Below are 12,082 nucleotides of genomic sequence, written 5' to 3'. Positions count from 1 at the left end.
GATTTGTTCTTTTAGTATTTTACCAACCTTCTTACAATCATAAAATACGTATATATTGCTTATAAATCAAAATTGATATTTCATGATGAAATGTCAAAATGACGTGGTGCGTGACGCATGCGTGGATGAGAGGCGGACGTGGCGCCATCCATCATTCAACAACATAAATAATTTCGTTCTGTTTGAAATACGAACGACGGTTAAATTATTCCATAAAAAAAATACTAAAACCGCGTATAAGATTATCGCGTATTAAAAAATGGAAGGGTGGGGGTAGGAGTGTGAAAATTTGGAGTTATAGGTATTTTCTGATGCCAAATAAAAAAGAATACAATAAAAAAAATGTTTGTCAAAAAAAATAGAAACAATTTTTCTGGATAGGGACACCCTAATCACCTAGCGGTATGAAATATACTTTACGATCTATTCTCATACCTACCTAATATGCATAAAAAATTTCATGAAAATCGGTAGAGCCGTTTCGGAGGAGTTCGACCACAAACACCGTGACACGAGATTTTTATATATAAGATATTTAATGAATCTTAAGTTAACTAGGTGAACCAATAAGCATAGTTGATAATTAAGAAAAAAAAAAGGGGATGAGACGTAGGTTCCGAAATCGAGATTCTCGGACGTTAATCCAGCACCAAGCACGTGTGCTACAGAGCCATTGTGCTATATAAATTGGAAAATTTATATTTGTGTAGTTATCCACGTTCGAGGATTTGTTTAAAGTTTTATTTGCTCACTCTATTATTTACAAAGCTTCATATGGATATTAAGGGAATTAACATCGGCAGAATTGACTACCTCATTACTACGGTTTATGTAATATGCAGTAAGAAAGGGTGGATACAAGTCTCCCTATTTGTGTGTTCACCTGGTTTAAAATCGTAGATCTCGAGGAACACACGAATTCACTCGACCAATCAAAAACGTGGAACTAGTTTGAGAGTCTCGTTCAGGCTGTGCGTCGACGCGCCAAAACACAGCTCCAGATTCTCACGCGTAGTATTACTATATATACTCGACCAATCAAAAACGTGGAACTGCTTCGAGGGCCCTCCGCTAAGGTGGCGCACCGAAACCAGAGTAAAATTGAGACCACCAAAAACAGGCCCATTGGCAATCTTCCTACTCATCTCTGATGGTATCATATGAGTGGGGAGTGAGTTAAGCTTGAGGGAGGTTATGCGAGTAGGAGTAAGAGCGCGGGGGGAGGGGGGGAGAGAGAGATACGCGAGAACATGAAGAAGAAGAGCGGGAGAGAGTGTGAAAATGTGTGCGTGTCTATGATGCATAAGAGAGAATAAAAAAAGAGGGAAAGAAAACGGTGAGAGCTGGCAAGCAGGCGGGCAGATAGACAGACTTGCCCTGTTCTTAACTCACAATACTGCGATCTCGTGTCTGCCTTTCAGCTGCTGTCGACTAGCTCACTCGACAGTCGAGATCAGTAGAGATTCGAAACACATCAGAAAGGAGCACACGGCGCTGCACAGCGGATTAGAGCACGGAGAACCATAAGAGAAGAGCTTTCGTTGGATTCCGGAACGTTGAATGGCTGAAGCAGCTATGCGCTACGCTGCCGTAGGGCCTCTAGCTAGCTAGTTTCGACTTCTAAACGTCTCGAGCCGTGGGTAAAACCTCGGGGACGAGCGTGATTGCTCCGTGAAGATGACCATAATAGTTTTTCTAATCGACACGTCGGCCTCCATGAATCAGAGGGCCTATTTGGGCGGGCGCCCTACGCTTTTGGATGTAGCCAAAAGTGCTGTGGAGACTTTTGTAAAGGTACGCTCGTAGTTTTTCTCTCTGATATGGAGACAACAGTATAATGTTATTTCTAATTATGTGAGAAAAAATATTTCGTATTAAGATCTTAATATCCTAAATTCCAATTCTTTTCCAGGTGCGACAACGATCGCCAGAAAGTCGCGGGGATCGGTACATGCTGCTTACATTCGAAGATCCGCCCCATAATATTAAGGTATATATTGCTCCTCGGCAAATTTGTTGCGATGCTTTCTTACTTTTTCTTTTTAAGTTTTTTTTTTTTTCAAAGGACGTGACTAACTGAGTGATTGTGTCGGTTTATCCGTTCGTCTGTTCACCTGTTCATCCTTCTCTCTATTCTCTTGCTTGTTATCTATCTGCCTATAATTTGCTTACTTAATTTTTTTCCATTCTTATTTCTTAAGTTTCCATCATTGTATCCACTTGCTTGTTACATTATAAAGAACATTAGCTTGATATGTATTTCCTATGAAAGCATTTAACAAAAAATGACCTATAAAACCTAATATTCATAGCTTCGTAATACATATACACTGTTCTTGTGCTATTGTTATTAATTTTTCTCATTTTTTAAGGAAATAAGTCAACAAATATACAATGAGTATAACACATTGTATAGAATAACAATCTACATTAATGATAGAGTTCTATTTTTTAAATATACAGATAATGAGATTCCGATAAAGATTGTATTTATGAAAAAATTTTATTTAAGATACTTTTGATCAGCTAACTTTGCTGTTTCTAATTGTGGTTCGAATTAAATGATCTGTCAATTCTACTCCGAAATAAATATGTGTTGTTCATTTAATTTTATAAAAATTTGAATATTTGAACAAAATGGACCCATTGCAATGTATAACTGTGATATATATTTTGAATGATATACTTTTATATTTTAAAAAAGTATTAGATAGTAAAATCAAAAATATACTGAAAGTTATTATATTTTTCTTGTTTAATTACCTTCTTTTTTTTATATTCTTCTTGAAATTTGTTTAACTTTAGACATTCTTAATGTAGTATAGAAATTATATTCAATGATCAGAATTATGCTACAATAATTATACTTTTCCTAATACAGCATGTACAGTTAATTTTTCATATGTGAAGTTGATTCTTATATTACATATTTCTATTTGTCATCATATGTGTTTATATTGAGGATGCTTAATATTAGTAGTTGAGATATTTTATGAAAAGAGAGGTTATATTATATTATGTATTTCAGGCTGGGTGGAAAGAAAATTTGGCAACGTTTATGAATGAGCTTAAAAATCTACAGTGCGTTGGATTGACAACACTAGGTGCAGCATTGAAGCATGCACTGGATGTCTTGAACATAAATCGTATGCAAACAGGCATAGATACATATGGCCAGGGCAGATGTCCATTTTATTTAGAACCATCTGTCATTGTGGTTATTACCGATGGGGGAAAATATACAACTAATAGTGGAGTTCATCAAGATGTAAGTTTTGTTATGACTTTATATGTTCTTACTGCATCATTATATCATTACAACATTTATAGTTTTCTTTTTTCTCCATTCTATTTATATTCTTCATTATTCCTTCCCATTGAACACAATATCACTTGTTAAGTAATATTAAAACAGTCTAGAAACTGCTAATGGCCAATGCTTGCACTAAGAAAAATTATTATTCATTTGAGTTTGATACCTTACTATATAGGGTGTCCTACGCAACTGGAACAGGCTGTACCTCCTAAACGGTTGGGAATAGAAGATGATGTTACGAGTGAAAGTTAAATGGCATCAGACAGTGCATAATATACAACTAATTTTATGCACTTTTGTGTATCGGTGCATTAGAAAAATGCAACTGCACCTTTTTTTTGAATGGAAATCTATATTTTTGGCTACACCAGTCGATGCAGTTCTGAAAGTTAAATGGCATCAGACGGTGCATAATATGCAACTAATTTTATGCACTTTTGTGTATTGGTGCATTAGAAAAGTGCAACTGCACTTTTTTTTTTTTAATGGAAACCTATATTTTTGACTACACCAGTCGATGCAGTTTCTTATGCTCTACATAACAGTAGTGACATACTTATGCTCTAAACTTATGCAATAGGGAGTTATCGAAGCTAAAAGTTCTCTGAATTGTTTTGGTCTCTCGGCATGTCTTGCTAAGTGCTTACGTTATAACAAGTGTTCGAACAGTTCTCCATTGCAATTCAAGCATTTTTCCATCCGCTTTTTGACGATGCGCAACACATTCCTGATGTCGTTTTCCGTAATTTTGGATATTTCTTGCCGAATGTAATGGAACATAACGTAGGTACTCCGGAACACATGCCGAGAACCAAAACAATTCAGAGAACTTTTAGCTTCGATAACTCCCTATTGCATAAGTTTAGAGCATAAGTATGTCACTACTGTTATGTAGAGCATAAGAAACTGCATCGACTGGTGTAGTCAAAAATATAGGTTTCCATTAAAAAAAAAAAAGTGCAGTTGCACTTTTCTAATGCACCAATACACAAAAGTGCATAAAATTAGTTGCATATTATGCACCGTCTGATGCCATTTAACTTTCACTCATAACATCATCTTCTATTCCCAACCGTTTAGGAGGTACAGCCTGTTCCAGTTGCGTGGGACACCCTGTATAAATTACCATAAGACCATAGTTACAAAACACATTACATATTTCATTACTGTAAGGAAGGATTAGCATACATAGGAAAAACGTGAAAAATAGTCTATGTAGGAACAAGTGTATTGGTTTTTCATTTTTTTATTATTTCATATAAGATTGTCAGTACCAATTACGAGGTTCAACAATATGGTTATATGGTGTGCTTGAAAATCATTTATGTTTTAATATCGAGTAGTTTATGATTTTTGACATTTGGCAATCTCTAGTAGCATTAAGTGGACTATGTAAGATATTTGTAGTTTTATTATCTATTATTACAATTATTTTATTGATAAAAATTAGTTATTCTTTGTTATTTTATGACAGTATTTTGTTACACATTCTAAAAATTTAATTTTTCATGAAACAAACATTTCATTCATTAAATTCAAAATTATACGAAATTAAGTCTTCTAATTATTAGTAATCCAATAATATGGATTAAGTAATATATTTCAATGTCTTATGCACTACGTTTATTTGTCTTTACATTCTAGTTCACATTGCCAATGCACTCTCCGATTCCTGGGTCTGAATTGACTAAAGAGCCGTTTAGATGGGATCAACGATTGTTTTCATTGGTATTAAGACTTTCTGGTACGCCTGCAATAGAGAGAGATACTGGTTTGGTTGCAAGCGATGCGTCACCAATCGATGCTATGTGTGAAGTTACTGGAGGTAAATACGAATAATTACACATCAAATTTTAACTAGTCTATGAATTAAAAGGAGAAATGATTAATTATAAATTACAATTAATTACAAACTCTATACTATGCTATTTATACGAAACTAGTTTCCTATGACTATTTTTTGAAATTGATATAAGAAAGTTGGAAGAAAGCTCTTAACACATTATTAATATCAAAGTATTGTATTTTCTGAATATGGATTGAAATATCTTATAATCATAAGCTCATTTATGTGAAAAAAATTCTTCTACCTAACTGCTAACAAAAGATGTAATATTTCATAGATTAGTAATTTTTATGAGATTCGCATTCACTGTAATCTTCATATTAACAGATTGCTCCAATTAATCATTTTATATTCATCATTTGTAAATATTTTATTTCTTAAGAAAAAAAAAAACTACTAACTGCATATATAGTCAAAATATTTATTATACAATTGTTACAATACAGTTTAGAATATTGTCTAAATTTTTTACTTCGATAATCTTCCTCATAGTAAATTAAAAAATCGAAGATGAACTTGATTTTCATAATATGCTTTATATAAGAATAACATGATTTTTTTTTCACAGGTCGGTCGTATTGTATAACGTCTCACAGGATGATGATGCAGTGTATAGACTCCCTGGTTCAAAAAGTACAGTCCGGAGTAGTAATTAATTTCGAAAAAATTGGTCCGGATCCTTCACCATTAGCAAACGAGGCGCAATATCAAGAAGATGATGAGAATGAAGATGAAAATAATGCGAGTAATGGTCTCCGCAATCAATATCCTCTTAATCCTATGGCTCCTGGCAATACTGCATGGCACTCATGCAGGAGACTTATCTACGTGCCTAGGTCAGCGCAGAAAGGATTCGCTGTTGGTTTCTGGCCGATTCCTGAAAGTTTTTGGCCCGATTTGAGTGCGAGTTCCCTACCGCCACGATCGGCTCATCCAAATGTTAAGTTTACTTGTACCAGTCAAGAACCAATGGTCATCGAAAACCTACCGTTTGACAAGTATGAATTAGAACCAAGTCCATTGACGCAATATATACTCGCAAGGAAACAGCCGACGATTTGCTGGCAAGTGTTCGTCGCCAATTCTTACAAATCCAGCGAAGTTGGACATCCCTTTGGCTATCTGAAAGCAAGCACGAATTTGACCTGCGTCAATTTGTTTGTCATGCCATACAATTATCCTGTTTTATTGCCGTTATTAGAAGAACTCTTCAAGGTACACCGGTTGAAACCAACTAACGAATGGAGAACGCAATTTCAAAACTATATGCGAACAATGCCTACTTATTATGCAGCGGTAAGCAACGATTCGATTTTTTAAAAATATAACTGATATTACCGAACATTAAGTATTTTATATAGTACATTTTTTAGAATTCTGTACTAATGACATTTTCGGAAACTTATTAAGTTTCAGTATCTAATATCAATTATTGTCAACCAATTATGGTGAACGGTAGTATTTTTTTTTCAAGGAAACTTAAAACCGAAATTTATATTTTATTGTTATAGTCATTGAGACGTGCGCTAACGAGAATGGGTGCACCCACACCACTCGCTCAGACATTAATTCCTGACAACATGGATAACTCGCTGTCATACAGTGTTTTAAATTACCTAAAGCGATTAAAAAATCAGGCAAAGATAGAATTTGATCGGTTGTGCAACGAAGTTATCTCAAAGCAAGTCGCCAATGCTAATATGAACAAAAGTTTGGCAAATGGTAACTCAAATACTGTAACTGAAGGCGTTCGAGTTATTCCTAGAACACCTCTGAAGAAAGATTTGGTAAGATTTTTTTAATATTAAAATGTCATATTCAAAGTATGTTATTAGTGGGCATTCATTGGTAAGTAGCTTTTCTAGATTCAAAATTATTAGATATGTTGGTTTATAAAGTTTTTTATATTCTGAACACCACTGAAATACAGTTAAGGTTGGATCGCGTCATAGAACCCATTTTAAGGGTTTGCAGCGCAGAAGAATTTCCTGAATGTGGAATCAATCTCGAAAATTCAGTATACATTATGTTTAATGAAATGTTTAGCGAAAACCGTATAATAAAAAAATAAACAAGTATATTATTTTCAATTCAATTCAGGTGTCGCATCCACTGTTACAAGACAAATTTACGGGACTTCGAGACCAGCTTAATGAATTTGGTGGATTTGTCGTTGGATTAGTAAGAAATCAACAACAGCAGCGTGGAGCCCAAAGTTATAGAAATGCTTTTGACGTACCAAGAAAGTCCCTTCTAGACCAAGTGGTTCGAATGCGTGCTAATTTTCTACAACCTGGATTGTTGCATACAAAATTGCTTGATGACGATTACGTTCATTCGATGCCGGTGGCCCAGATGGGAAATTATCAAGAATATCTCAAACGCATGACCCCTCCCTTGAGAGAGATTGAAAGTGTACCTGTCAGACAACACATGTTCGGTAAGAAATTGTAGATAACTAAGTTATGCCATTACAAATGATTATTTTACTGAAAAGTATTGCTTTATTGTTGCAATAATTTACTCATGAGCTGTTTTAATATTTAATTTAATCTTAACGTTAATCATAACGTTGATGTCACTATGGATATATTTTTATGGGAAATTTAGAAAAGACATTTTAAAGAAGGTTGTTTGACTGATGGTCGTATAGCTCTCGTACCTTAAAAAGTTAGATAAATCGGCTTTAGAGGTAAAATAAGCTTAAAATAACTGCACGGTATGATGAAAAATCTGTGGAGGGGTTTATCGACGTATCGTCATTATATGTATGTATATTCACTCAACAAATTAGTTCAGTAAACCCACGTCCCTCCATTTGAATTATAGCACAGCTACATATTGTTTAGTTAAGTAATAATGTTACGCTCCGTCAGACACATTATTGTCACAGTTAATTTATCTTTGTATGTACAGGTAATCCTTTCAAGATCGATAAAAGAATGATGGTGGATGAGGCGGACATAGATATGGCGGGACCAACCTCTACTTCAAAAGGGGGTGGTATCAAACGCACGTTACCACCTTCTGACAATGGAGGTCCACTTGCATCAAGGCCCCCACCAAACAAAAGAAAGCCAGGACCAATTCCTAAAGACGTTGTCGTTCGACGGCCTTCATACTCCCCCGCCAATACACCGCCAGTTTCTCCAATACCATGGATGAATGAAACGAAGAATCAGGTCGTTCCAACTGGCAATTCGAACGTTCTATCAAGTTTAAGCGGCATTCCCGTTCTAACGAGCACAGTGCTTACAAATCTGCCAGAAAAGTTAGTGAATGGTCTCGCGGATATTCCGATGATACCGGTATTTGAACCTATTCCAGTGGACCCGGTTGTTAATAATCGTTCGGATATACCACCAGCGTTAACACCAGTGGTAGTGAATAATATTGAAACTCCAAAAAGTGAAACAAAAATTGAACGGTTAGATCACTTGAAATTGGAGTGTAACCGATTAACACCCAATGATTGTACTGAAAATCAAAATAGTGTTAAAGTCGAAAGTGCTGTCGATGAAAGATTGGCCAATCATGTTGAGGAAAAACACGAGCCTAAGACGGAAAAGCCAATACCGTTGTCCAAGAAGGAATTGGACGACATTAGAAGGCACAATTTGTCTGTTAGAGAACTTGTGTATAAGGAAGTACGGAGACGGGGAACAAGTAAGTATTTTAGATTGGCATAATGTGACATGTTCTATATATAAGTTTAATAGTAAGCTAATCTGTTACTGTGAACATTTTTTTAAACAATAACGAATTCTTTGAAATCAGTTAATTATTCATTACAATTTTATTTATCTGAAAATTATTAAGTATACCATTATGCTTTTTTTTCGGTGGGCACTGCTTACAACTTAATATAATTATGTATTATATAATTATTTTATAGTTTCCAATGTTTTAATCGGGATTTTCTATTAATAATCTCTATTAATGACCATCTCAATTCTCAATTTGATTTCAATTTTACGTCTATTATATACATTTAATTCATTTACTTTATATCAGATATGGTTATTAGGTGTATGATATATCGTTTGATTAATAGCGATACAGAAATAAAATTGTTATAACATTCGTAACGTTTCCATTGTGCAGGATATAAGTAAAATTAACCACTCGTAATATAATACTCTTACTACACTTAAAACACTGAACATTGGCAACATTGTAAATACACTGTAAAACGGTTTTTTAGTTTGAAAGAACATATGTCTTATTCAAATAACACTTTATAATTAGTTTGTCTGCGCAAGATGTTTTCTGTAGATGACATTCAAGCAATTAAGATTTGTGTGTGATGTGTGTTGTCCTTTTGAGTATTTATAGTTCTAAAAGATAGTTTTTAGTAAACATAGTGCAGATATGTATGCAGTACATTTTTACATACTCCAAAAATATTTATAATAATTTCGCGATATTTCACATACTTAAGAAGCCTTTAATTTTATAAAAATGCGATCTTTTTGTTGCAGATTATGCCACGTTATTTTCACATTTGCACCAAATTCAAGGTACTTTAGACATACGACTTGCGTTTCTGCGTGATGTCGTGAAAGAATCAATGCGATTCAAGCGGCGTAACCTTGCGACACTTTTAGAAGATTATCTGAAGACCGTACAAGAAGATGGATGGATAGTTAATCACAAGATGAACCACAATGGTACCACGAAAATAAGTTAAGGTTTTTCACGATTCAGACAGAGCATTATTTTACTCAAATATGAAACACTGAAAGTTTCATGGAATAACTTTTGCAGAAATGCGTAGGATATGATTGAATTATCCGCGAGAAGAAGGTTTAGGCCCTTGAGAGAACATGCATAGTGAGGTCTAATGATATCTGTTGTAAAGAACTGTATATGGCCATTTTATTGTTTTTATAAATATCAGTCGCGATGTCAATCAATGACGTGACATTTCTACGCGTGTTAAACAAACTTTTCATTTCATGGGTGTGCGGTTGGTAGAAAAGATATTTAATGACTTTCAATGTAAATTCACACTGTGACAATAATGAACATTTCAATGACTTTTGTTCAATAAAAATCTTTCTATAATTATGCATAGATTAGCTTATTGGCATTTAATGAATTGCTACTTATACTGAACATTTCTTATAATCTGTTTCTATTATATCAGAGAAGAATACAATTTCGTTAAATATTGGTATACTTATATGATTCGTACTTACTGCAGCTTGTGCGCCATTTAATACATAGCCTTATAGTAGAGAAAGTTCATAGAAAACATCTGCTGTTCTACCAACCATAACACTTGGAAGGGTCCATATCAAAACTAAGGAAGGATATCATTGTTAAACCCACGAATTATATTTTCTCTAATCAATACCTTTTGTAATATTTAGGTCACAATTTTTGCATCGTTTGAACTATAAATAAATTTAAAGTTTCGTTGCTTTAAGGAATTGTAACTCGTGAGTCGTTAATTACCTTGTACATTTTGTTATTAGAAATTTAACATATATTGTCCAAGAGTCATCTTTAAGACGTCTATACGATTGAAACAATGTTTTAGGCATCTTAAGATAAGTCGAGGAATACGTGTTATTGTGAAAGTTTGTTGAGGTAACAATGTGATGTTCTAAATGAATTGGGGCTTAAGATTTTATGGAATGATCATGAAACTTGAAACAAAATATCTATAAAAGGTGCAAACTTTATTATGAAGCATGCATTGAACAATGAAATATCGTGGAAACTCGCATTCTATTACTGCTGATTTTACCATGTATTTTACTAAATTAAATGTTTGCAAAATAGAAATGTCGCATTGCAATGAATATTTATTTACCAAATTTAATAAATAAAGCATTAATTTTGATAGATTATGTAAAGGTAACGGTAAACCTTAAATATAATAAACATTTCCAATATTTGACGTTACGTTATAACTTGTATAACCAAAGTACGTTGTAAAGTCCTCTATCAAGGGCTGACAGTGCCTGATATTACTGTAACCAATATGAATGTATACATATATTTTTCTTAAACTGAACAATCCAATAGCAGCACTGTTAAAGTGTTTCTTGTAGCATAATTGAAATAATTAATTATCAATGAAATTTCGATGAATTGTAGACTCATTTTAAGATCCAAAGATATTTTTAATTTCAATCAAGCGATATAATATTGTCCAGCCTGATAAATTTGGCGTAGGTAATGGGCAGTTTTATTATATTCAAAAATAATTTTCTGAATATTGTTCTTATACAAATGAAATTTTTGTAATGTTGTTATAATTATATCACAAATTATATAGCTTTTAAAATTTATTTATTATAGATATAACTGTTTAGCAGCCAATTACTATTTATTTACATTCTCAAACTATAATGAAAAATCTCAATGTCTGTCATTTTTTTGAATAATATAAACTGTCCATTGAATTTAACAAATTTAGAAATTGTTAACAAAATGATGCTATTAGCTTTCATTTACGAATCAAATACAGAAAAATACCGTCAAACTTGATCAATTCACATAATTAATATCATGGCAACTTGCAATTCATCAGCAGAGTTGATATTTGAGGCTAGAATTGTTAAAATTGCTCAACGAACTTTGTTAGTGATCTAGTCGCAAATCACCATTTTCTTAATGAGTTTTTCGTATGCTGTGAGATACCTGCGTACATGTATGTTCTTGTGTAGCTTAACATGATTTACTACGACACAATGAATGATGGAAACGTACATAATAATGCCGAGAATCATTTATACTATTAATGAACTTATTTAAATGAATTAAAATTCTCACTGAACAATAGTAGTAAAATTATTGAAATATTCCATAAGTATATTCAACCCTTTATAAAATTCACAATGAATTGATAGAGTAAACAAATTTTTATTTATTGTTCCAGACGTTAAATATTTGATAAGTTATTTCGT

The 12,082-nt window shown here is 33.4% G+C and overlaps 1 protein-coding gene across 2 annotated transcripts; it reads left to right on the top strand.

Annotated features, from left to right (window-relative positions):
• The first annotated feature begins 1,199 nt into the window (after nt 1–1,199).
• Nucleotides 1,200–10,603, top strand: LOC107273984 (integrator complex subunit 6). Of its 2 annotated transcripts, XM_015752695.2 has the most exons (10): nt 1,200–1,336; nt 1,422–1,794; nt 1,913–1,990; nt 3,029–3,268; nt 4,961–5,141; nt 5,731–6,458; nt 6,674–6,949; nt 7,263–7,602; nt 8,079–8,828; nt 9,644–9,852. In XM_015752695.2, exons 2-10 carry the CDS (start codon nt 1,678–1,680, stop codon nt 9,850–9,852), a joined length of 2,919 nt encoding a protein of 972 aa, XP_015608181.1. In that variant the 5' UTR covers nt 1,200–1,336; nt 1,422–1,677. The 2 variants fall into 2 exon arrangements, with proteins under 2 accessions (XP_015608181.1, XP_015608180.1); XM_015752694.2 differs by having other exon boundaries at nt 1,223–1,794; nt 9,644–10,603.
• The last annotated feature ends 1,479 nt before the right edge of the window (nt 10,604–12,082 follow it).

This window comes from Cephus cinctus, unplaced genomic scaffold, assembly GCF_000341935.2.
Source record: "Cephus cinctus unplaced genomic scaffold, Ccin1 Ccin1_scaffold1919, whole genome shotgun sequence".
Lineage (NCBI taxonomy): Eukaryota > Metazoa > Arthropoda > Insecta > Hymenoptera > Cephidae > Cephus > Cephus cinctus.
Note: the sequence above shows the minus strand (reverse complement) of the source record. Positions and strands in the feature narration are given on the sequence as shown.

Coding starts and splice junctions, on each gene's coding strand:
- LOC107273984 (XM_015752694.2), top strand. CDS start 1,678: ATGACCATAATAGTTTTTCTAATCGACACGTCGGCCTCCATGAATCAG. Junction 1,991..3,028: donor ATCCGCCCCATAATATTAAG/GTATATATTGCT, acceptor TATGTATTTCAG/GCTGGGTGGAAAGAAAATTT. Junction 8,829..9,643: donor AGTACGGAGACGGGGAACAA/GTAAGTATTTTA, acceptor TTTTTGTTGCAG/ATTATGCCACGTTATTTTCA.